At 41.2% G+C, this 27,773-nt stretch overlaps 1 protein-coding gene across 1 annotated transcript in view; it reads right to left on the reverse strand.

Annotated features, from left to right (window-relative positions):
- DAP (death associated protein) overlaps nucleotides 1–27,773 on the reverse strand; it is a 241,648-nt gene that overhangs the window by 23,869 nt on the left and 190,006 nt on the right. Inside the window, exon 3 of the mRNA XM_086965296.1 lies at nucleotides 11,106–11,148. Within this exon, the coding sequence (XP_086821422.1) occupies nucleotides 11,106–11,148 (43 nt within the window). The remainder of the gene's footprint in view (nucleotides 1–11,105; nucleotides 11,149–27,773) is intronic.

Consider the following 27,773-nt stretch of genomic DNA (forward strand, 5'->3'; position numbering starts at 1 on the left):
GTGGCGGTGGGCATCTGGAAGTGGGTAAAGGTGCGGCGGCAGTGTCGGCAGGAGAACTGGCCTTCAGTGGTGTTCAGTGTTGAAAGCTGTCAGTTGTTGTTTCTTGCAGGGTTGAGTGCGTGGAGAGTTGCTGAGTCATAGCACTGGTGGGTTGGAGGGCCAGGGTTCCTGGAGCTGGTCACGTGCGGGCCACAGACATGCTTGCCTCTGGCACGCCTTAGGTGTGCCAGTGGTGTAGCTGCACAGCGGTTGCCATTAAGTAGGGGAAGGGGGGAGGACGGGAACAGCTGGGAGGCGGGAGAGGAAGGGGCCACAATAGCAGCAGCAGCGTGAAAAAAGGGACAAAAAAAAAAAAAAAGATTAAAGTAACAAAAAAAGATGGCATAAATACAATAGGACAGAAAAGAAGGAAAAAGCACAAATAAAATGGAAAAGAAAGGAAGGCAAAAATGAGAAAGGCAAAGACAGGGTGAGACGCCAAAAGGCAGAAAGTAGAGTCCTGGGAACTTGAACCGTGCTCTGCTGCACTAGAGGCAGGGGCACTAGCGATCAGAGCTGAGGCGGAGGTAAAAGGTAAAAGTAATATATTTGCAGCATTTGAATATTTTCTTTGTTTTTTTAAATGTTATTAAAGGAGAAGGGGACATCTGGAACCTACAATTTAGGCATACTGTTCAGAACCAGACCTCCATAAAATGATAGACAATACTTTCCTCTCTAGCAGCCCATTTGAAACAGAAGAAATACATGAAGTTCTAGATAAGCTAACTGGCAGGAAGGCAGCCGGTCCGGATGGAATAACTGTCAGACTTATCAAATCTCTTCCGCAGAAGTTAGCCTTCTTATTGAAATCCTCTGTAACCAGTTTTTTTTGTCTTTATTATCAATATCTCATTTCTGGCAAACAGCATTGATCATGATATTTAATAAACATGGGAAGAGGGGGATAACTTATTGTTGCTCATCTTATTACTCCTCCTCATTGCTAATCTTAATTGAGGAGGATCAACAGGGATTTATTCGTAATTGTTAGCTGACTACACTCTTGCATACCCCAGTTAAAGGGGAAGATATAGCTATCTCAGAAAGGGTTCCTGATGGGATAAATGTAGTCGATTTGGAAAAGGCATTCGTTCTTATGGATCTGAGGTCATCATCATAGCTTTATTTGATCTTTTAAAAACAATCATAAAAGCAATACAAACATGACATACCTAAAAATGTATAAATATATAACTCTTAAAGCACTTTATCCATAAATTCACATGAGCATAAAAAATGATGGATACAAAATTAAGTCATTTTTTTCCTATGGCAAAGGACCGGTTTTAAAAAGGAGCAAATGCTTGAGCACACTGAAGGTGAATTAAGGTGCTAAAGAAAAAGCATAGTAGGCTTGTTTGTAATTAAATAAACAATTTATAAAGTGCACAATTACCGTATTATCTTGCCACTGCCGGTGCTCCCAAACTACAGTAACCCAGTGAAATCTAATAGGCGGAAAAGGAAATAAGCCAGGTCTTTAATATTTTCTGAAGAGGGAGTGAGTTGCTTTGGATATTAAAGATAGGGGCAAAGAATTACAAAATTTGTCCGCTAGGAAAGGAAATCTCCTCTCACCCCAAGGTACTTTACTTATTTTTGAAATGGTGGCAAATTTGGTTGTGGAGGATCTTAGGTTTCTCCATGGGGAGTGCGAAGAGAAGGGATTCTGCAGGTACCAGGGGCTCAGGCTTTATAGGGCTTTACGGGCAAAGCAGAGTGCTTTAAATTTCACCCTGTTCACCACTGGCAGCCAATGAAGATCCTGCTCTGTTCCAGATACAGATGCAAATTTGTGCAGCTTCAAGAGTAGCCGTGCTGCTATGTTCTGCACTGATTGCAGTTTTTGAAGAAGCGCTTTGTTTATCCATTGATAAAAGGTGTTGCAATAATCGATCCTTGAAAGGATCAGTGCTACCACCACTGTTTTTTTGTAACTTACTAGGGATGAACCTGAAGACCTTTTTTAACCTTTTGATTAGATAATAACAAGAGGATGTGACACAGTTTATCTGACTAGAGAAGCTAAGTTAGTCATCAAGAAGGACCCCAAGATGTTTGGCTTTAGTGTTGGAGATCGTAATGTCCCAAGTTCTGTAGGCCGCCAGGTGGTATCCCATGATGGGGAATTCTTGCCATATAAGACTACCTTAGTTTTTTCAGTGTTTAACTTTAGGCATTTTTTTTGCAGCCATATTGAGACCTGCATGAGAAATGTAACCGAGCCAGATCGTCTAAATTCAATTGAACTTTTATTTGATTTTTAATCAATAATCACAAAAAGTACAAAATACATTATGAAACCACCATTCTTAATACATACAATACAATACGGATTTAAAAAACCAACAAAGCATCCCCATCCAAGCAGATCATAACAGTATATTAAAAAAGATTAAGGAAGAACACAGTTTACAAATTCAGAGCAGCTGATATAAGGTTGTTCAGAAAAGACCCAAAGGCAGTAACAACAGCCGGTTCAACAAGCTACTGCAAGTAACAAAAAGCCGGTCTGTACTGGAAAAGGCCCCTGGATTTTAATATTGGTTTCAAATATTTCTGCCAAGAAAAATCATACGCCTTACAAAATAGGGTAAGATGTTCAAGAGTCTTAAGAGATGTCTCTTCACAGGGGCATACCAATATCGAACTAGGATCACACTGTCCTGGTGAAAACACAGTCTATGCTGAATGGCACCCAATCAAAACTTAGTTAGCAAAGATCTCTCCCTTGGACTTCTAACTTGAGAGAGATACAGCTCAGGCCCAACATTGGTTTGGATACTCATACATGCTCTTACGGCTGGCTCTCCAGTACAGCACTCTCTCTCTTCTCATTTGCTTGGCTAAGGAACAGCTTTTTAGCTTTAGGTCCGTAAGGCTTGCTAATCAGATAGGGGAGTGATAGAATTCTAGGCATCCCAGTGAGGCAGTAAGATTTTTAAAATGCGCTAAGCATGGGATTTTACGGCTATACTCTCACCCCAGGAAATATAAGACCACTGCAAGATTTAAAGCTGTATGTTCACTCTTCTCCAAATCGTTAGCCACAGGAACAGTGGGCTAATTTAACATGGTTTTACCCATACCCTTAAGGAAAATTTGAATAAGAACCACAGGCCTCATTAAATCGCAGAGTTCTGTTGGCCAAACATGGGGTCCAGTATTCTGCTGATCAAAGGTAACTTCCAGGTAAGAAAAAGAACCCATGATAACCTTCCCTTTAATGGTTATTGGTCTAGTTTTTTTTGGTCTAGTTTAGCAGGCTGGTTCCCACATATCATGTAATGGGTTTTAGCAATATTTACATCAAGATCAATCTTGACCATGAAGTTAACAAATAGGTCCACCAACCCTTTTAGGACCATTCAAGGTGCAAGATAGCAATACTGCATTGTTTACATATAACAAAGTCCGGACAAATAAGGTTTCAATTTTCGGCATGTCCCTTTCCTTTATTGCCAGTTAACTATCCCACCCGTTTATATAGAGTAAAAATAGGAGAATCGCCAATACACAGCCCCGCTGCTTAACACCTTGTGGAAGGCAGAAAGAATCTGTACATTGCCATTCTTGGCCACATCTAAAAGAAGCAGCGATGTCAAAATGTAGAACCTGTAAAAAAATAAAAATAAATCTATGAGTTCCTGTGGCATACCCAGTTCAGCCAATAAGATCGATAGTTTGGGCCTATTAACCTAGTCAAAAGCGCTGCTCAGAACCATAAATGCGAAATATATAAATCCTTTTTTGTCTGCATATTTCCCTATTAGCAGGTTGAGGTTTAGACACTGTCCCTGTAGGCCTCTTCCTTCTCTGAACCCATATTGAGTGGAGCTGAGTGTTAATTGGGGCCCAGTCACCTATTCTTTTCAGCACTACTCTACCTGCCACTTTAAAGATGGAATTTAATAGCGAAATGGGTCTATAGCAGCAAGGATCCTGTCTATTTAATTTCTTAAAGACAGGTACAATGGTGGCAACTTTCCAAGATCTAGGGATGCTCTTTAAGGCTGCTGCATTTTAACTATTTGTTAGGAGGGGGACCCAGAAGGGAATGTTGGATTTATAGAGGTCCAAAGGGACCCCAACGGGACCAGGGGCCATACTGGACGGATTGGCATGTAGGGCAGAGATGAATGATCTCCTCCAGCTCAAAATTGATGCACAAGGGAAACTTGGGTGCCACCTCAGCACTATCCTCAGGGAACAAACCCCCTGTTGAATAAATCACTTTAAAATGTGTCACCCATTGAGTTATATTAGTACCTACGTCAACTATTTCCCCTTAACTATCTCCCAAAAACCCTTTGCATCTCCGGAGTTAGAGGTATGCACCAATCGATCCCAAGCATCCTCTTTAATAGATCGTTTCCTGTCCTTGACCGCAGCCCTATAAGTAACTCTTGCCAGGGAAATATCTTGGTGCACTCTTGGCCTCTTCTTCAGCACCTCCCTTAAACGTTTTGCAGCAGTTGTCCGTTTATCATCAAACCAGACCGTTTTTTAAGTACTTTTTTACCAGAAAATTCTGACATAATAGATCTGGCGGAAAGATTAAAAGTTTGCAATGCCACTTAAATGGTCTCTGCAGGAGTATCTGCCATGAGCAAAGGATCAAGGATAGATTGGTAGCAACTAGGGAATTAAACAGAACCGTGATTTATTTACTATGCCCTTTAATCCTTAGGCCTCAGTCTTTCATGGGCAAGCCAGTCAGTCCGGGATTAGCTATTAGATTACCCTCCGTAGTAATTACCATGTCCTCTAAATGGATTACAGTCACATCTGGCAGAACATCTGCTGCTTTTAAAATTTCCTCCAGGGATCTAGAAATGATTGCGAACGTTCAAGAGGATCAGCGATACTGAGGAGCTCGAATTGAGTCCCATCAGTGAGCACAGGTGAATTTATAACAGCTGGACCCAAGTTATCTCCTCCCAATGATGTGACAGTCTGGGTATGTATTGTGGGATGAGAGCCTTGCCCCCACCTCCACAGATATTTCCTGCTTAACCAAATCAATATTTTAAGTAAAAGTACTCAGTATGCACACCAAATAAGAGTCCAGAGTGTTCCTATCAAGGGTTTTATTACCTGTGTCTATATTCTTGTCCTCATCAGAGTGCAAATTTCTCCTGCTCACAGTCATAGTTTTGTTTTTTCCATCAAGTCAAAATGTACTCAAAGACTATAGTTTACTCATTACAAGGACCCTAAAGGCACAAAACCAAGAGGTGGACTAGCCCAGTGTCTTCCAGGCGCAGGACGGGCATGGGCTTTGCCCGGGCGCGTCACACATTGTAGGACTGCAGCGTGCCTTAATTTGTGCTAATAGGGCTCAGGTGGTCTAGAGCGGGGGAAATGTGCGACTTTGAGCCCCCAGCAGGAACACCTGCAGTGGCTCTTCCAGGTCATGCTGGTGTTGTGGGACCTTTAGCAGCAGCCCAGATTCCCTCAGATTGGCAGCTTGACCAGGAAGGTGTGAGCACCACGAAGAAACAGCATAAAAACTGCTGGACCGTCTTAATATAGGGATTCCAAATGTCTTGGCATACACAAGGTATCATTTTTAAAAGAAAGTAAAGTGCAATAATGTTTGAGTGGAATGATCATCACATGGGCAGATCATGATAGATGAATGATCAAACTGTCCAAGAGGGTACCAAATCTGAACTTATTTAACCCCTTTGCAGCAGGGTGTTCTCCCCCCGCTGTGCGGGGGGGAGGGGGCGGCGCGGCTGTGCTGGTGAGGAGCTCAGCTTGTCATGAGGCACAGCGGAGCTGCCCTCATGACTAGCTGACGTCGTCATGACCACACCCGTTTTTGGAACGTTCAGCACAGCGGGGAAATAATCCCCGCGTGCGAATCTTCAACGGCTGTGACGAGCTCAGCTAGTCATGAGTGCAGCTCAACTGTGCCTCATGACGAGCTCAGCTCATCAGCAGCACCCATGAGGTTAATAAGAATCGATCCCAAGTATTATCGACCATCTCCAGATAAGGTCCCACTCTCAACATAGTGCAGTTTGTAAGACGCTCCGAATAAGGACTCCTGGCTAATGTCACAGCTTTCCTCCTTAGGGCTATAAAATTTGCTTCTAGCCACCCTTTATGACGTTTAAACCTCAGGTGTAAGAAAGAAAATCGAAGACCTACCCAAATTGTTGGGTATTTGTTGGATACAGAAAAGGCATGGAATTCAGGACCCTAGTTCACAAAAGCAGGCAATCCTTAATAACCTCCCTGTTAAAGGTGGCCTGCGGGTCACACCAAGTGGAACACCATTATAAAAGAGGGGAAAGGTTAATCAAATCTTCCACATATGCAAGTCCCATCTTCTCATGGATTGCTTACTAGGGCAGCTGGCTGGTAGATCCAGTAATATGTCTGCACACCCTATTTCCCTGTACCTGCAGGGCTCTTACGTTCTTATATCCCCGCACCCCTAAACCATAAGTTTGTACAAGTAAACACTTTCTTTTATGAATCTATATGAACATACAAATGGATTATCTACCAATAGAGGATGCCAAATTACATAAAAGCCCAACATCTTTTGAGTATCTTAGTGCACGTTTGGCCAGGCATGGTGGCCGGGATCCTTGTGAATCAAACGTTATGCCTAGGTAGGCAAAGACGTGTGTTCTGGCTATGGATTTGCCCTGTATACGCAAACTATGGAACTTGAAATTCTTAGGTCATCATGCCATAACATAACTTTTAGATAGATTGGTTTGAAGATTCAATTTGGCCATAAAATCAACAAACTTATCCAGAAAAGGTTAAGTCCATTAGGAGCTCTAGTCCGCAAAACAGCATCATCTGCATACAATAATACAGTGACAGCCTTGCTCTTAACCATAGCCATGTCCCTACTCACCTTAGTTAAGGCAGCTTCAAGCCCACTAATCTGCAGCAGAAATAGCATAGGGACAAGCACACCCTGTCTCATCCCAAGATAAACTAATAGGCTCTGTATATTCACCATTCATGCTGTATCTAACAGAGGCTTCAAGATCACAGAGCAGTGGACATAAGAAAGTAACACTCCCCTGGTCAACCCCCAAACACACCGTGATTTCCCACATTTTAGATCTCACAACACTGTCCAAGGCACAGGAAAGTTCCACGAATGCCAGGTATATAGGACTATGTTTGGCAACAGTGTATTTGCTGATCATGAGATGAAAATTAAGACATTGTTCCATAGCGCCAAGGCATTCACAGAATCCATATAGCACCCTGTATAGTATCTGGTTATCGTCAATCCAAGTTGTCAAACTATTATGTACCCCCTGCCTATAACCTTCACAATGGAGTCTAATAATGAAACTGGCCAGCAGCAGCCAAGACTAGCATGGCTATACTATTTAAAAACAGGTAAAATAATTGCACAGTGCGATGAATGAGGAAATCCATAAGCTCAAACGGTATTGAAAAATTTAGTGAGTAGAGGTGACCATAGTTTTAGATTGGCCTTATAAAGGTCAATAATGTTGCCTGACCTTACAAAAGGTTGCCACAAAGAGGTTTATGTCACTCGTGATCTCCCTGGTCACATGCTGAGGCAACAGATCCCCTCGCTTCTCAGAATCCTGACGTTAATGTTGAGGCTAGTCCTTCAATGGAGTGATCCGCAATTTATTGTTATTCCTCTGTTCCGATTCCCCCACAAGGATGGAATCTTCTGATTGACCATTAACTATGCCCCATGGGCAGATTCTAACATCTGTTTCACCAAGCAATACACCATTATCCCTAAAGTTACCACCATGGTGTGTGCTCTTTACCAAAGCACTCCTTCCCCCATTGTTGGCGAGGGTTCCAGCATTTATACCCTAGAGTCTCTGAGACCCCCTGAGAGAGTCCACGGCGTCAAGGGAGCCACACACAGCGGAGGTGTGGGAATGGTGCCCCCTGCCAAAGCACTCCCTCTCCCTCGTTGGGGAGAGATCCAGCATTTATGCCCTGGAGTCTCAGAGACCCCTCAGAGAGAGTCCACAGCGTAAAAGGAGCCACACAGAGGAGGCGTGGGAATGACACCATTTCCACTGGGATCAAAGCACACCGGACGTTGGACACCGTTTTTCCTCGTTTCCCAGTTGGGTTTCCTTCACCCTCCCCTACCTCTTTGTCTACCTCCCCTGCTCCTATCCTCTCTCCCCTGAATCTCTCCCCTTGCCTGCTTTTTCCCTTACGCATATGTTTTTAACGCATGTAACTACGCTCCAGCAACTTGTAACTATGCTCTGAAACTGTGTAACTATGTAACCGGTAACTATGCTCTGAAACAATGCTCGTCCTCAAGTAAAGTGTCTGATACCTTGAGGTCCAGCCAGCGCTATATAAAACTTTTCAAATAAATAAATAAATAATAGGGCACCATTCAGGCCGGGGGCATTATGGGCAGAGCAGCTACATAACGCCTCAATTACCTTATCCATAGTAAACACTATATCAACAGGATAATGAAAGGCTGAACAATCACTCACCAAGGTTGCACATTTAGTTAGATTTTATATTGGGTGAAAGTGCTCTACCCCTGAACCAGAGTTATATTAGCACAGATGCTATATTTATTGCGGGTGTATAAATTAATATAGTTAACTACTTGCAAGAACATACTGGTACTTACTGGTATCTCAGGCTTTACAGGCAGAGAACAGATTGCTCCAAATATCGGTCTAAACTACCAGTTTCCTCTTCCACAGTTTCTACTTGTAAAGCCTACAACAGTCTGAAATCCAACTCCTGTCTCTGGGATTGGCATGATTTGTTTTCCAGGCATTTGTTAGCTGATCTACAAGTTTCATCAAGCCATGAGGGCTGAATATCATCCTTAGCCTCCATGGCTTCAAGAGTGCCTCCCTAATAATAAAACTCAGTCTGGCAAACATATGTTCCTCCCGGGCACTCCCAAGCACAAGTGAAGACACAAAACAAGTCCAGATGGTTTGTGCAGTTTCCTCAAGAGCTCGTTCCTATTAAACAAATGTCAAACCAGTTTTCTCCCCTCACCTTTGGTAGTATAAATCCCAGAAACACTGCCTCCCTCTAGGGGCTAATCTCTGGCCCCTATAATGTAAGTCAAAGGGTTTTAATGGATAAATACAGAATAGTCTACCGAGCCGTCAACAACCTGATTCAACAGAGCCCTTGAGATAAAAGTATAACTCAATGGAAGTCAGGTGCTGCCGCCACCCCCCACCCCCACCCCCTCCAATATAGGTAGAAGAAGTGGAAGTTGGAGGGCTCACCACATCCATAGTTTTGAAAAGGTCATAAACTACCCGATGCGATTAAAACAAACTCCATCTGACAAAAATACAGTATAAGCGTCAACCAGGGTATTCCAAACCTCCTGTTACTTCTATGATCTCCAAATAAACACTTTATAGACCCTTCCCTCTTCTAGCCCTCCACTATTCTTTTCAATCCAACTAACAAACATGTCCACCGCCCAAATTAATTTCACATTTCCTTTACTAATTCACCACTAATCCTTTCTGAGTTCTGTAGTAGTAAGCTACACGCCGAAAAACGCTTCAATGCCTCCTCAGGAGTAGTAAGCGCTACATAAATGCAATTACAGTTTCACATCTGGAAGCCATTAACATGAACAGCCCCAGCAGGTCTCCAAGATATTTTGTTGCCTCTCTTCCAGGGTGATTAAGCATAACTTCCAAATGAACGGCCAGAAATCGGGGGCCAAGCACAAAGGAATGGAGACCGGGGAAACGCACTGATCCTCCTATTCCTGGAAAACAAACACTGCCAGTCTTGAATGGTTTGCAAACAAGTGGAACACACACACTGGACAGCGATCACGAATAAATACATTTTCTAAAAATGAAAATCAATGTCTTTAGAAAGGTCTGCAACAATGTTGCAATCGGTAGGATGGAAAGGTGCCCCCTGCAAAAAAAAAATTGTCAATATATGATGGCTCCATTTCAATTCAATTCAATTCTGCTTTATTTCGATTTTGGTTGGAAATCATAAAAGCATACAAAAACATACATAAATGCATATATATTAACAATTGAATAATCATGTATAATACCATTTTTAAAATATTTACAGATTAAAATTATAAAACAATTAACAACCGGCAGAGTGAATTCATTTAAAATGTGGCATTGCTTATTACAATATTGGATTTCAAAGTTGACTGTTATACTATGTTCAATCTAAATTCATACGATGTCGAACGAGACACTTAAGAAAGCTAGCCACTATGTATGTCAACTGCTCTCCCCGTAGGAGCTGTAAGAAGAGCAAGGCAGGACGGCATTATCTAAAACCAGTAAGCCTTAAAAGAGGTAAAAGCCAGGTTTTCCTAAGTTCATGATAACATTTACAAAAGAGAATGTGTGTAAGGTAGATTGAGAAGAAGTATCATCACATGGACAAGGCGACAGCTCTTTAGCCCAGTTCTTTCTGATAGGAAATGTAACTAATCTATGAAAAAGATTAATCCTGAACCTTACCAGGAGATAACGCTCATAACTCGTGGTGTTATAAGTGAGATACGGCTGCATAGTGGGTACCGATTGTATGAGCAAACTATGAATAACGCAAGGTTTAGACACCTCGCTCATGAGTCTCAGATCGTCAAGACGTGCCAGGCATTTCTTTTTTAAGACCTTCCTCGGTACCTCACAAATTAACGAGGGATTTAGATAATATTGGTCCCATCCTAGATCATGGAAAAACTTTGCTATGTACCGCAACCACCTAGATTTATTGGCATTATCCATGGCTAGGCAATCAGAAAGAATTGATTGAGTAAGGGTTGTTTTATCTGAGGTCCAGATCCTGTGCCATAATAGCAAAGGTTCATTTTTTGCTAAGTCCGTTACATGTGCAAGACCCAATTCGGTGCGGCAAGCAAAAGTACCAGTACTACCAGGTACTGCGAGAAGAAATCTCAAAAAAGAGTTTTCTACCCTCTGAATACTGTCAGTGGCCACAAAACCCCAAAGACCAGCCCCATACAGGGCCATTTGTGTAAACAAGTTGAAACCGTTAATTAATAATGAATTAATGTTAGTTCTTACCCTTGCTACAGCACCAGAGATGAACAGCGTTGGTTTTGGTGGGCTAAAAGAGGGAAAAAAAAGCAGGTTAGGCTCGCCAAGAACATCTGTTTTGTAAAATGCACACTGGAACATAAAATATATTTGAAGCATGAATCATTACTGTACATTTGTTTTTATCTTCTAATATTTCATTTATAGCTTTGTCTCAACTTTGGATCCTCAATCAACAGCATATGTTTCAGGCTTGGACATTCAGTGATTTGCCTCAACACTGCGCATCAGCATAGTTGGTAGAAGCAGTCTGCCTGTGAAATTTAATAATGACTGCACAAGCCTAATTGAAAGGGATGTACAACGGAATAACACTTCAGATATATATATATATATATATAGATATATAGATATATATATATATATATATGCAGTATGTTATCGTCCTTTAACTCAGCATGCCCAGCCGAACATTGAGGAAGAAACGAGACCCGTTCTTTAGGTGTTTAAACGTTTATTTTGCCCAACACCAGTCTGCCATGACGCGTTTCGGCTACCAAAAGCCTTGATCACATGATGCAGTCATGGGGGCTGGCCACCCGTTTTAAAGTGCAAGGTGCCTGCTGCGTGAAAAAACATAGTAAAAATACTACATTCGTAAATGCATAAATGCCTTGAAGCAAAGTTAGCTAACAGGAATAAATGTAAAATACATGATATGATGCTATTGATTGTATAAATACTATTTTGTCACTTATTGTCACTGCAAACTGTTGAGTTTGATAAAGTGCACAAGTTTAGAGAAGAGGAATGAAACGGCAATTCGGAATAAAATACATTAAAACACATAAATACTTACAAAATGTATTAAAACTATATAAATATTCCTAATCCGTGCCAGAATCACCTCAAAACCTTCTATGTTAATGGTCCAATGAAATACATGTCAGACTATCAACCGTATGCTCCTGAAGCAACAGTAGGATCTGTGCCAAACACGCAAATGGGACATTACATTTAATGGCTTAGGACCATGACAACAATAGTGCCCATGTGGGCAATTCTACTTCTTGTGCAAATTGGCAATAGGTTTAGTGCAAATCAGCTAAATGTGCAAAACCACGCAACAGTAAAATCAAAGTGCTACCTGTGAATAAAACAAAGATGTGCATAGTGAATAAAAGGAATAGATAAAATATCTCATGATTCAAAGTTTATGGTGTGGAGGACAGGGGTAGTTCAAAGATGGTAAGATTAAAACTGAATAGTGATACAGGTTACAGGTACAACCTCAGTGCATAATTATCATCTTGGCAGAGGGAGTAGTTTATAGGTATGTGTGAAAATCCTCACTATTGTTGAGACCGTTGGGCATCTTGGTATCCAGCATGATAATATACCTAGTCTCTAGCTTGCGTAGTAGCCCCTTTCTGTCACCCCCTCTTCTTTGAGGAGGGACAATGTCAATTACATAGTAGACTAGACCAGTGGGATTTTTTCCATGGATTTTTTCAAAATGCCTCGCCACAGGGTAAGAGGGGTCTGCATTGCTGATGGCCCTCAAATGCTGCAAAATTCTCTTGTGCACTTGGGGTCTGGTACTCCCCACATATCTGAGCCCACATGGGCATTCTAAAACATAAACCGCAAATTCAGATTTACAGTTGAGTTTCTCTCTTATTTTGATAGGATTGGGGGAGAGTGGTGTCATATACTCTGATTTGCTGACACCGTTCTTACAAGCTTTGCATGTGGCACATTTCAAGAACCCTCTACTTCCACCTAGCCACGAGCCTGTGACTAGTTCGGGGCTACTAGAGACCAAGCTGTTTTGCATGGATCTGGCTTTTTTGTACGTAATGCTTGGCGAGGAAGTCACTAAGCTACCTACAACAGGGTCACTCCTGATTAAAGACCAGTTGTTTTTGACAATTTTACGAATGAATTTGTGCTGGTTACTGTAGGTCATGATTAATCGTATTTCATTGGCCGTATCCGATTTGGAGGCCCTAACGCTATCTACTGGGGAACCCAACAATTGCTGTCTTTCTTCCTTGTTGGCTCTCCTCATAGCATTATCAATAGTTTTCATGTCATAACCTCTAGCAAGAAATCTAGTTTTGCACTCATTTTGCGCAATAAGACAATCTGTGACATTACTACAAATTCTCCTGATGCGGAGCATCTCCCCATAGGGGATGCTCTTTATCAGGTGTGCTGGAGGATGGCTGTGGGCATGCAACACAGTGTTGACGGCCGTGGGTTTTCTATATAGCCTAGTTTGTAGCATGCCCTTATCAATATAGATTTCAACATCAAGAAAAACAATAGACATGTTACTGAAAGTGCTGGTAAAGTGTAGGTTTAAATTATTCACATTGAGTTGTTCAATAAATGCAGTTGCTTCATCTACAGTGCCATCCCATACGAGGAAGAGGTCATCAATATACCTCCACCAACATTTGACCTTAGTGTTCATGGTGGCAGTGTGGTTAGGCATGAGGACCTGCTCTTCCCAGTAGCCCATATGAAGACAGGCATAACTGGGAGAGAAGCAGGCCCCCATAGCCACCCCTCTAGTTTGCAAAAAGAGCCGATTCGAAAATAGGAACACATTGTTCTCTAAGCAAGCTGAAATCATGTCCACCACCATTTTGGAGTGTTCTGCAAATTCGACGGGTCTCTTGCTTAGGTAATGATGAATTGCCTTTATCCCATCCCTATGGTGAATACTCGTGTATAGGGAGGTGACATCGAAGGACACCATATATATCGGTCGCCAGTAGGTATATATAGTTAGGACCTAGTTACCATAGGAAATCCCCAACATTCTATTGGGAATAACTTTGGCGCCGATTGAGGAATCTGCGTGTAATTTTCCTTAAAATTGCTTCGCTCTCCCTGAAAGTTTCGGGGGGATTCGTCAAGCGTGGGCCGAGAAAAAAGGGAGGTCCCAAAACGCGTTTTCCCCATGTTAATTTCCATAGGGACCTTTAGACACGGCTACAGCCCGAACGGCTGAACGGAATTACACCAAACTTGGCACAATGGTAGGGACAGGTATGCAGTAGTGCCTTTTCTATATTTGGTGAAAATCCCTCCAGTAGTTGTTGAGAAAATTGAATTTGAGCAAATTATATATCTATATGCGCTCACCGTACGCGCACCGTAAGCGTACGTACGCGTACCCTTACGTGTGCGAACGAGTTTCTGATTGGCTGGCAGTCGACTGTCAACATTCCAAACTGTCCAAACCAGGAAGTGTTTGCCACCATCTTGTTTTTCAGGAGAACTGAGGCACAAGAGAGCCCAAAACAAGAGTGGAAAACACGAAAAAGGGGCAGGATAGACACCCCCCAACCCTCTAGCCCTTCTCAGGGGGTCCCAAAAGGACCCCCAAAGGCAGAAAAAAAATCAAATTAAAAAAAAAAAAATCGCGGGGTACGCGTACCGTGCGCGTACCCCGCAATATAAACGTTATCCGCTAATAGAATTAGCATTTACAAAACCTTTGAAATTTATTGAAAAAAAATATAGGTTTCACGTCTGATATAGTTAGGAATTAGCATTTCAAAAACCTTGCAAATTCACTGAAAAATCCATAGATTTCAGGCCTTATATAGTTAGGAATGTACTAACTATATTTCGCGCACCCGCAATCCACTGCTGATGTCACATATTACATCATTCATGACATGGTCAGTGACATCACTGATATTTGGAAAAAGGGGACCCCTATATAGTACTGTTGCACTTGCTATACATAGGGAAAAAGTAGGATTAGGAAAGGTCTATAGCCAAGTGACAAATTGAATGAAACAAATTATTTTACTATTTTCTAAAGTGGAACTAAAGGTATTATATACCACATATATATATGATGTGTAAAGTCCAACTGTATATAAAACCAATAAGCATTAGATATTTCTGATATAACTTTATTATTCTTTTTATGTATAAATATAGACTTTTATATGCTTTTTTTCTTTGTCATCTTATTTTGTTTTTTTGGGTGATTGTTTTCCATTATAAAGTATTCAGTTAAAATTACATAAGAAGAGATACAAAATCAATAGACATGAAACAGGTGTAGAATGTTGAAGGCAAAGTGGTAGACACCACTACGCGCGTTTCGGCTCTTGAGCCTTCTTCAGGTGACCGTCTATTGTTCTATAAGTAGTAGAAAGACATACATAAATAAGTTTACAGAAACAAACGTACTATATACAGTGGACTAGAAACAAATTTGCAAAATATTTACATTTTTAGCATTGCATTTTAGGGCAGCAAAGTTAGATCTTTTTATCAAAAAGTGTCAGTTTCACATACATATGTATTTCATCAGATTTTGTAAATTGCAGGAACATGAAAAATAAAAAGAAAAAGATTATACATAGCAGGTATTACCACTTTCTTTAATATTGGTCATATTTATAACCAACCTATAGCTTTCTATACTTGATATGTCTATTAACATCAAAAGACACATTTTTTGGTTTTAAATTCTTAATTGACTTTAGTAAAGCATAGCTATTTTGACATTTTTTGATCTTTTTTGTATACTGAGAGTAGAGCAAACATTCTTTGATTGTTGCAGGACTTTAAAAAACAAACTACTTACTTCATGCGGAGAATCCTAATGTGAAAATGTGGTATGGACTTTTGACATGCTAAGAGTTGGACAGTGAGATTATATAACTTTAGTAGTAAAATAACAGCTATTTTGGATATGATGCAATTAAGTTAAATATCTCCAAATCAATACAGTTTAGGATCAGATGATACAACTTAGCCGGATGATGACAATCTAATTGAGTGATTACCCAATTGATACTCCAAGTACGAAATGAAACATAGTCTTACTGGGAAATACTTACTGGGAAATACTGGCCATCTGATGCGGAAGCTCCCCCAAATACCATCAACGCAACTCGTAACCTGGGCATAAAATTCAACAACATGCTTTCCTTTAAACAACAATCCAAAGAAGTAGCGGCCGTCTGTTTTAACATCATAAAAGGCCTACGCAAATTCTTTGATTACCTGCCGCTGTCTGCCCGCCGAACAGTAACAATTGCTTTAATCACATCAAGAATTGACTACTGTGATAGTCTGTATGCAGGGGTGGCAAAATCCACCCTGCATAAATTACAGATGGTTTAAAACGCGGCGGCGCGGCTGGTCTTAAGGTGGCCAAGAAAATCGTCAGCGTCAGCCGCCCTGGACAAGTTGCATTGGCTTCCCATCCAGAAGCGTATATTATTTAAAATCCTTGTGATTACATTTAGATGTTTTCACAAGCGTGGCCCAAAATATCTGTCCAACAAATTTCACAGATATCATCCCACTAGAGAACTTAGGTCAGCCACGGCCAATCTGATGACTGTCCCCAAGTTTAGACTTGCTACTAAGGGCGGAAAATCACTGGCAGTTCTTGGAGCCAAAGCCTGGAACACTCCCCACGCACCTCCGCCTAATCACATCAGAACAGATCTTCAAAAAATCCTTAAAAACCTGGATCTACGGATTGGCAGAATCAAAGTGCAAAACTCTCGTCTAACTGTACACAACAACTTGAACTCAGATCAAACATCTAATAAGCTATCGGCTATGAAGTCAAAGCGCCAGGATGCTCCCTGGAGTGACAGAGCGCTATACAAAAACCCCCAAACATCAAACATGATGCACACATTCAGACAGTTTAGTCACTAACCCATGCATTTAGTAAGACACATTTAATCACTCACTCATACAGTCAGTCACTCACCTACTAAATCCTTCATCCAGACACTTATACATCCACTCATTCTTCAATATGTAAAACATATTTAAACTTTACAGAAACACACAGTCACTGGATGATGTCATCAGTGATGTCATCAGTGATGTCAAATGAGATGTCATCAGTGATGTCACTGACCATGTCATGAATGATGTAATATGTGACATCATCAGCAGTGGATTGCGGGTGCGCGAAATATAGTTAGTACACCTAACTATATAGGAGCAATTTCAATGGTTTTTTAAATGCTAATTTCTAACTATTTAAGGCCTGAAACCTATGGTATATATATATATATATATATATATATATATATATATATATATATATATATATATATATTACCTACTGGCAGTAGCCAGTAGGTGGATATAGTTAGGACCTATTATCCATAAGAAATACGCAACATTCTATTTGGAATAACCTTGGCGCCAGTTGATGAATGTGTGTGTAATGCTCCAAACTTTTGGCCAGCTCAGTTCCGCTCCTTCCCTGAAACTTTGGGGGTGATTGGTCAAGCGGGGGCCGAGAAAAAAGGGGGTCCCAAAATGTGTTTTCCCCATACAATTTCCCATAGGACCTTTAGACACGGCTACAGCCCGAACGGCTGAACGGAATTACACCAAATTTGGCAGAGAGGTAGTCCTCAGTTCCGACTTGAGCCTTTTGCTTATATGGTGCCAATCTGTTCAGTAGTTCCTGAGAAAATTATGGTTAAAGTCATTTATATATCTATGGGCGCCATGGATCCGCGTATCTATACGCGTACCCAAAGCGCAGCCTGCACACACCATACCGTGCATGAGCTGCATGCTGATTGGCTGTCAACAGTCAAAGTCAGAAAGTGTTGGCAGCCATCTTGTGACTCAGTAGAATGTAGGCACAAAAACCCCAAAACAAACAACGCAAAACACGAAAAGGGGGCAGGGTAGACACACCCTGACCCCCTAGGCCTGCTCAGGGCCAAAAACTATTATTATTATTATTCTTTTTTTAAACGCGATCGTCCCTAGGCCCCAACCCCTCCTTGCAGCACTTGCAAAGAGGTGTAAAAAGGGGCGTGGCCTCAGAACACCTCTCTGCAACGCAGCTCCCTAGCGCATAATGGAGGTACCTGGTGGGCTAGTTGGCTGCCTGGGGACATCAGGATTCAAGGGGACTTAATCCCCCAACTTAAAACACGCCACAGGGCACGTTTGCACAGTGGTGAAGGTAGGGGGCGGGCGGGGCCTAAGGTGATATGTGTGAAAACACGACACAAGTTGGGAAATGAATGCCTCTTCAATCCAGAGGTCCCCTAGGAGTCAAACAGCCCACCAGGTATCTCCAGTAAGCGCCACGGAGCTGTGTTGCAGATTGTTGTAAAAAGGGGCGTGGCCTCTTAATACCTCTCTGCAACGCAGCTCCCTGGCACGTACTGGAGGTACCTGGTGGGCTAGTTGGCCCCCAGGAGACCGCAGCATTGAAGATGAATTAATTCCCCAACTTAAAACGCGCCACAGGGTGTGTTCGCACAAGTCACCGCAGGCCCTGCCCCCTTGCTTCACCATTGTACAAATATTGCTCTAAAATCAGTAGAACTACGAATTCCGATTTACTCGCCTGTTATCAGGAGAGAAGCCAGTCCTGCATCTTTTAGCCCAGTACGGACACTGAAAAGTAATTCTAACCATACTTACCAGTAACTGGTATTTCCTTCCTTAGGAATCCATGGTCTGGTTTTCACCAGAAAAGTTTCTAAGTGTCTAATTTCAAAAACTACAAATATTCTTTAAAAATTGCTTGTATGACTTAAACACATTCTTTTAACTGTTTACAGGAAATGCAGCAGTGCTGGATCCGGGATCCACCACGGAGTAAGATAAGGTAACGATAACACTACTTACTTGCTAAGTGAATTTCCTTCCATAGGGTAACTGACTGGTGTTACTTTGAAATTCTTCTAACTGTGGAGTTTTGGACCTTTAAAATATTCCTATAAAATTAGCAGAACTACGAATTCTGATTTACTCACCTGTTATCAGGAGAGAACCCAGTGCTGCATCTTTTAGCCCAGCACGGACACTGAAAAGTAATTCTAACCATACTTACCAGTAACTTGTATTTCCTTCCTTAGGAATCCATTGTCTGGTTTTCACCAGAAAAATTTTTAAGTGTCTATTTTCACAAACTAAAAAGATTCCTAATAAATTGCTTGTATGACTTAAACGCATTCTTTCAACTGTTTACAGGAGATGCACCAGTGCTGGATCCAGGATTCACCACCGAGTAAGAAAAAGTGACAATAGCACTACCTACCTGCTAAAGGAATTTCCCACCATAGGATAACATTGGTGATTCTATGTGAAAAGATTTCAAAGTGTCAACTTTTAAAATACAATAATATTCCTTAAAATTCACTACTGTAACTAAAACGCTTTTACTCAACCGTTTAATGGAGATGTCCAAGGACTGAATCTAGGATCCAGTCCTGTGGTTAGAAAAGTAATCCATAAAGTAACTAATTGCATTTAACTAGAAATTCACATTGAGGTCAATGTTGCACTGTGTTTGAAATTGTGTTGCCCATTGCAACAACTGTAACTGCTGTACTTAAAAGTATATTGCCTATTTGCAAAGTATTTAAACCAAAGTATTTCATTCTGAGAAAGTATATTTTGTAATGTCATATATAATGTAATTATAATGCAATTTAAAAAATAAAATATCTAAAAATAATTAGTTTAAAAAATGTAGTAAATAAGTATAGAAAAAATAATACATTTAAAAATTGTCATTTACAAAACCTTCGAAATTCACTGAAAAAAACATAGGTTTCGGGTCTGATATAGGTGGGAATTAACATTTAAAAAAACCTTAGAAATTCACTAAAAAAAAACCATAGGTTTCAGGCCTGATATAGTTGGGAATTAGCATTTAAAAAACCTTAGAAATTCACTGACCATGTCATGAATGATGTAATATGTGACATCATCATCAGTGGATTGCGGGCGAGCGAGATATAGTGAGTACAACTAACTAGATTGGCGGAATTTCAATGGTTTTGTACGAGTGAAATGTCCAGCTAGCTATAACACCCCTAAAAACTGTTTTTTTCAGTGAATTTTTAAGGATTTTAAAATGCTAATTCCTAACTATATCAGGCCTGAAACCTATGTTTTTTTTCAGTGAATATCTGTCGCCAGTAGGTAGTTATAGTTAGGACCTACTTTCCATAGGAAATCCACAACATTCTATTTGGAATAACTTTGACGCCGTTGGACGAATCTTCGCAAATTTCTCCAAGAAAATGGCCTGCTCGGTTCCGCTCCTTCCCTGAAAGTTTGGGGGTGATTCGTCAAATGAGGGCCGAGAAAAAGGGGGGGTCCCAAAACGTGTTTTCCCAATGCAATTTTCCATAGGGACCTTTAGCCAGGGCTACAGCCCGAACGGCTGAACGGAATTACACCAAATTTGGCAGAGAGGTAGAGTGTATGGTGTGTAAGGTATGGTGTATATCCGTTAAGTAGTTTCTGAGAAAATTACAAGTAAAATCATAGCCATATCTAGAGACCGAGTTCTACACGGGGACGGAGATCCGTTCAATTACGAGCACGAGCTGCATGCTGATTGGCTGTCAACTGTCTGTCATCACTCGAAACCAGGAAGTGTTGGCAGCCATCTTGTACCTAGGTAGAACCGAGTAACAAGAAAACAGTAAAAAAAAAGTTGAGAAATAAGGAAATGGGGCAGTGTAGAAAAATTCCGGGGCAATTTTTAGAGCTATATTTCTATGACAGTATGTAAAACTTTCTGTTTATTTTTCCTGCATCAGTTGTACTTTCTACTCATGCACAGCCTTGTTTGCGAGTGCACTTTTTTTTCTTTTTCTTCAAGTTCGCCAAGCAAACCTCTCGTGATTTTAGGTATTAAATTTGCTGCTTTCTTTTCCGGGGTCATCCGGTGCTATACTTTTGTAATATATTAATAAACATATTCAATGTACATTTATTTGAAATGTAGTGTTGAGGTGCCAAACGTTGATTACATACTCCGTTCAACTGCCATTTTAGTAGTTTTCCTCCATTATTTTTATTATACCGGTAACTTTCATTTTACCCTGCGCATATTTTCTCTGTGATCGATGAGATTTCCTGCCACAGATACCACGTGTTTGTCCTTGGCCTCCGATCTTATCAGACTTGGTCACTCTTATACCTAGAAACTAATATGAAGGACGTAAGCCACAGCCATTACAACGCGTGTTCGTCAACAAAAAAAACATTATTAATATTATGCGTGGTAAATGCATTCTAGTTGTAAAAGCATGTGTGGTAAAGCGATATGCGTGCTAATGGTTTTGTGGTGACTATCACGCATGCTTATGAACCGGGTCTGGGCGTTGTGGAGTCTAGGGCAGCAGGCGGAGGGCCACGCAGCTCCACGCATACAATAAAGTAATATAGGATTTTTAAAAGTTAAAAAAATGATTTCATAATTATCCTAGATTAAGTCTTTTGTTAGTATGTTCATTAGAGTTTCATGTTAGGTGCCCAGTCACTTGTGGTTAAGGTGTGACTGATCACAGAGGTACAGTGTGGATGTACTGGTTGTGCTTGTGATCCTCCCACCTTTAGCACCGACGCCTTGTCTGGTTTTCTCCATGTCTCTCCTGTGGATAGTATCTCCCTTCTTTCCGCCCTCTGCCCATGCTTCCAACACTGGTTGTGTCCCCTGCCCCTTTTGGGGCTCCAGCTCCTGGTCCCTAAAACAATTTTTGAAATCCAGTTGCAAAACATTCATATTTTACCACCAAAATTGGTGGTAATCATTCACAAGACCCCTTCACCTTTGTGAATGCTGAAAAAAACCTTTTTTTACAAGCAGGCAGTGTTCCCTAGGACCACTGACTGCTCCTAAAAAATGTTTGTAAAATAATTCCTTTTGATTTTTAAATGCATCCCGTTTTCCAATTAGGCAAAGCAGTTGTATAAAAAAAATTAAAAGACTATTTAAAAGTAATCACAGCCCTTGTGGTCTGCTGACCCCCGCAGGCCCTCATGCCTGTGAGTAACCAATCACAAAGAGTCTCAATTTGTGACATCTCATGCATAGTCATAAGGTAGGTTGAATAACGACCCACTACGAATTGATATTTTCTGAACCAACGTATTAATACATACTTTGGCTCACAAAATAGCAATGCATTCGGTAGATGGAGTGCAAACTGCTCCCACTTCTGCCAAATCAATTTTTATCAAATCAAAAATCGTTATTTGATACACTTTACGATTTTTTAATAGGAATCTTAGTACATCAAGTACCTGGTTAAATAGCACCCTATGACTTTTATACCATTATAACTTGAGTTCACACTTGTTGAGGTCTTTTAGGAAAAAACAACTCTTTAAAAACAGGGACTTAAGTAATGGAAAGTGTATCTACCCCCTGACAGCCACTTGTATGATTGGAGTAGAAAAGTAAAAAAAACACAAAGATTTCAGTTCTTACCAAAGTCCACAAAAGCTCTGTTGCCCCAAAAGATTACGCAACAAAAATACAGTGTCTCAACAGGAATATCACGTTAGAGGACAGTTCAAAACGAGAGTAAATCACATAGCAAGGGGAAAAAACGGGGAAAAAAACAAGGAGACCAACGGATAGTACAAAGGTTGTTATTTGCATATAGATACAACTAAATTGCAGTAACCATAACAACCAAATGTGTACTGGCAGTGTATAAGTGAGTGAACGGCACAGTGGCACATGTGATTATAAAAACAACGTGAAGAGGCGCAAAGTGAAAAAATTGGTGAAGGTCAAAACAAAGGTATTTACAATTACAAACAAAAATTTATTATTTGCAAGTGACCATTAGGAGGCCGCAAATGGCGTTGCAGGGTCGACGGAGTTTCAACCTCTATGACTTGAGGTCATCATCAGGACGATGATTACACGAGTTAGGTATAGTGCTATGTCAGACAATTAGGTAGGTTCCACGTCTGGAATCCATGTGGTAGAATCTTAGGAGGGCAATCAACCTTTAGGAACTAATCATGAAGGAGGTCCAACATCGGTTGTGACCAACGAGCAGGGTGAAAATCCACGCTCGCGGTGGGGCACGGAATGTGGCCAAGGAATTTAATTATCAATCCAAATCCGGGAGGCGAGACGTGAACGTTAGGAACATATAGCCATATACGTGGGCACGTCATATCCGGAAACCCGATCCCACACTCCGGAGACGCTTCACTCGTCCGAGATACAGCCCTAGCCTCCCGGCTTTCTCGCCTCCCTGATTTGGATTGATAATTAAATGAAGGCTATTCTACGAGCATTACTCGCTAAAATAGTGCCCATTGCTCCATAATGCGCTTAACATCTGGTATTGGATGGACTCATCACAACCACATTGAAGTAAACGGTCTGAATCCTGGATTTCCACACTCCTCCATCAATCATTCAATCAATCTGGGGGTTTGTAAAGCGTGGCTACTCACCCGGAAGGGTCTCAAGGCGCCGGGGGCAGCACTGTTGGGTGCTGGGATCATCGGAAGAGCCAGGTCTTGAGGTCCTTCCTGAACTGGAGCAATGTAGGGCTTTGCAGGAGGTGGAGGGGGAGGTCGTTCCAGGTCTTGGCTGAGAGGTAGGAGAAGGGCTTTCCACCAGTCTGGTCTTGTAGATGCGTGGGATGGTGGCCAGTGATAATTTGGCTGATTGAAGGTTTATCTTGGCAGCATGGAAGGAGAGGCGGTTGTTTAGGTATGCTAAACCAATATTGTGGAGGGCCTTATATTCATATGTGAGGAACTTGAAGGTTAGTCCTCTTTCGATGGGGAGCCAGTGGAGATCGCATAGGTGTTGGGTGACGTGGTTGTGCCGGGGGATGTCTCGGATTAGTCTGGCTTCGGCGTTCTGGATTTTTGTTGATTTCGGCATAAAGGGCATTGCCGTAGTCCTGTCTGCTAGTGATGAGGGCATGCATGACCATTTGTATGGATTCGGAGGGGATTCATCTGAATTATTTTCGGAGTATGCAGAGGGTATTGAAGAAGGCAGAGGATATGATGTTGATGTGGTGGTTCATAGTGAGTGATGAGTCCGGTATGATGCGGAGGTTTCATGCATGGTCTATCGTGTTGGGGGTGGGGGTTTCCGAGGGAGGGGGCCACTAGGCATTGGCCCATGCAGATAGGGTGGAGCCAAGGATGAGGACCTCTGTTTTCTCCGAGTTGAGTTTCAGGCAGCTCTTCAGGTTGTGACTACTTTTATCCCTCCATGATGCAGGCTTTATATGTAGACCTTGTGTACACGTGGAAGATGTAAGTAGATGTTAACATCTTGAAGTGTTTTTACAGCCTGAGGCATGATGAAGAATAAAAGCAAGGCCTTAAGGCACGTGGCTGTCCCTCAGAATGATTAAAATTGACTGATGGATAAATATAAATATGACAACATTCCAGGTTTTCTGGTTTCACATTTTGCAATTCCGACATCAGATGAGTATCTATTTACCGCTCATGTTTTACATTAGAAGTTAATGCTTTGACTGTATTTCTTGATGCATGAGAATAAAGCATAGATGGCAGACAGAAGTCAAGTGAAGGCTTGGTTTGTTGTCCACACCATGCATCTGCTTTGCGTCCCCCTACATCCACCTTTCATCACCCCGACCCTTCCATTGTTGGCATCCGTGCGGCCTTCGGGCATTCCACAGACAGTACTTTGCGCCCCTTTTAAAATGCCTGTGAGTACCCAAGCTCTAGACTTAGGGGCCACTATGAGCCCTAAATATGTATACAAATTTGCATTAATTTAAGTAAGATTTGGGTCAGTAATAATCTTTACACTAAGAATTTTGCAGCCTTGACTCGAGGATCACGTAGAGATTCAAGGGAATTTAACCAGTCAATCCCGATTCCAAATTATGTTTAAAAATGTTTCATTTAAAATTAGAGATTAACGGTAACTGAGTTGTCAAAAAAGGGAGTCAGGTAGAAAATACATAGAACTAAAGGATGCTGGACTTTTACAATGAATGGTAAATATGCAATCGAGCATATGTTTAATTTTCCAATGTTTTATATAAAAAGACAAAAGCTTTCATTGTGTCCAAGAAACCAACTAGCAACCTTTAATATCGAACATTGAATGTGCTGATCGGTTTTGAGTCATTTTACGTGGCTTTAAACAGTTTAATGAAGTGGGATTAATAATTGCAAACTGAATGATTTTAATTGGAATTTTTTTTATTATTGTTTTCTCAGAGGAAATTTGCATTTTCATTGGACTGCGCCTACATAAACTATTCGTGTTTCTCTGTTTTCCACACGATGGCACTGTTGGTCCTCGAAGGTGGCCGCAGTTAACAAGGCATTCCTCTGCAAACGTCACGAGCTCCGTAGAGTACGGAGATATTGCCTCCGAGTCCTAACATCAGCGTCTGAAGAAGACGAAAGGCACCAAACAAAGACAACCACGGATTCACTTGCGATATATATCAGATTAGAGTTTAGAAAAACAAGACTATTTGTTACACTCCAGAGTAATGATTAGGAAGGCTGTGCGAGACTAATACGGTTAACGCTTAACGCTCTTCAAACTCCTTGCCTGGCTGTTGTCTATTGCTATCAAGGTCATTCATGCATCAAGATATTATTTAGCTGAAAAAATAAGACCAATCCGAAAAAAAAGAGATTTTCCAATGGTCTGTCGACCATCGGTGCACAGGCAGGTAGCAAAGTGTTTTAGGTAATACATATTTCTGGTTTAAGAAAAGATCAGAATATGTTTACATAGTGCGGAAACGAACAGCATAACATGGATTGTTGAAATAACTATGCAAGGAAACTCAGTGTTGAGAAGGCGAACAAGCATTTACAATGCAACGGTTTCGCCTTTGCAAAAGTTTGAGCTATTGGCATTGTAAATGACAAACTTTTTATTTATGTGTTGGTTTTGAAAACAGATAAATAAATGGCATTGTCATTTACAATGGCAATAGCTTAATCTCTCGCAAATGCGAGACCTATTGCATTTTCAATGCAATAGGTCACGTATTTACGCAAGTTTGTGCTATTGACATTGCAAATAATTCCCATTGCGCAGCACGCAGACCCGGTCTGTACCAAGGGTTTTATTTATATAGCGGATGGAAACTGGTGGAGACTGGGGGGGGGGGGGCACGCCAACTATTTTACCCCCTCACACACATTACCAGTAACGACACTATGAATAGTTCTAGTTTAGTTGCTGTGTGAGAGAAGATGTCATATCTTTACAGTGAAATGACAATCATACTCGGAAACACAGGATATGTACTTTGGCAGGGCTTTCTACCCTAAATCAATTCTCCTAAGCAAAGCACTTTAATAAAAAAAAATGTATTGGAAGATTGTTGACAGTAAACCTCTAAGGTGGTTCAAAATGCAGCACCCCGTTGTAAAATACAGGGAAAAAGTCACTAGCAACTCTAAAGTCAACAAAAACAGACCGTAGCAACGTATTCAATGAGCGCAATGTTCAATAATGTACAAAAGAAAAAAAATGAAGTGAGGGAGGAAAACAATCAGCTGAATTACCAGAAGCTGTTAAATCATACTAAAGGAAAGTTGTAAAGAATGGCAAAAAAGACTTGCCTTTCTTGAGAAAAGCGCATACAGAATACATTAATTTTGAATTGTGTGGTATTAGCTACAGATATTGTACTGCAAAATTGTTAATCCGTTCTCTAGCGGAAATAGGTCACTTAAAAGATCCAGCAATAAAGCACAGAATGCTTAATCTTCTGGTGCAAACTTCAGCGGATAGTTGCCAAGCACTCAAACAACTGATCATAAATGAGGCGAACAAAACACTACTCTCTTAACAGTGACCCTCTACCACTTCAAAACTGGTATGCTTTCAGTAAAGGAGCTAGTCGATGCTTCGTAACTCATCTAGCAAAAAAATCTAAAGGGAAATTTGACAAGCATTTTCTAGTCGGCAGGCAACTATTATTATTATTATTATTATTATTATGTTTCTTATATAGCGCCAGAATCGACCCCCGAAGGGGTATCTCCGCGCTTGCCTTGGGAACCCGTCCTGGCTTTTCCCTGTGAGATAGCCCCTACAGGGCATCCCCAAGGTGAAAGCCAGGCATCCCGCCGCGGGGGGGGGGCCGTTGTGGAGATTAAGCAAGCTTAATGCCCAGAGTTGCAGAGTGTGAACGCAAGATTAGGTCAGGCACCGAAGCGAGAATTATCGAGTCCATGGACATTTGAGCTCAAGACCCTGCCGCGTCGGGAATTGAACCCTGGTCCCGGGTATGACCTCTGCTTCAGGGTCTGCCTGCTCTAACCAGTGAGCCACACTTCTCCACAAGTGACACTAAAGATACCATTTTTAGCAGAGGGGACCAACATAGATCGTAATCATCCTATAAATATTGTAATGCATTGTACTGCAAAATACATTGATGGTGGTAATACTTCAATATCCAGTTTCTCTGCCATGGGTGTAATGGTTAAGAGTCATGTTATGGTTTGAGAAACACTTGTAATAGTAGTCGGCTGTTAATGGTACATCAGTCCTCTGCTGAACAGAAGTGATTATAAAACGCCACTCAGCAATTTTGCCTCAATTGCCTTAAAAAGAAAAATGCCTTTTCAGCATTAAACCTGTCGGCTATCCATAAAGCAAGGATAAAAACCAGCCTACGACAAACATTCTAGAAAGAGCGGACACGTTCATGACAAGCAAATTACAAACAAAAACACTGCACATCACTTAGGACTGCAAGTCAAGCATCGTGTTTGCAGAAACACAAAACAAATATAGGTACTTACAAAACATTGCAAGAACAGTGCAAAGCGAGAAAAAAAGTGGATATTTAAGAACGGCCCCACAACAAAATGTAAGTTGTTGGGAGGACCATGTAACAAGAATCAGCA

The sequence above is a fragment of the Lissotriton vulgaris genome, chromosome 4_1 (assembly GCF_964263255.1).
Source record: "Lissotriton vulgaris chromosome 4_1, aLisVul1.2, whole genome shotgun sequence".
Taxonomy (NCBI): Eukaryota; Metazoa; Chordata; class Amphibia; order Caudata; family Salamandridae; genus Lissotriton; species Lissotriton vulgaris.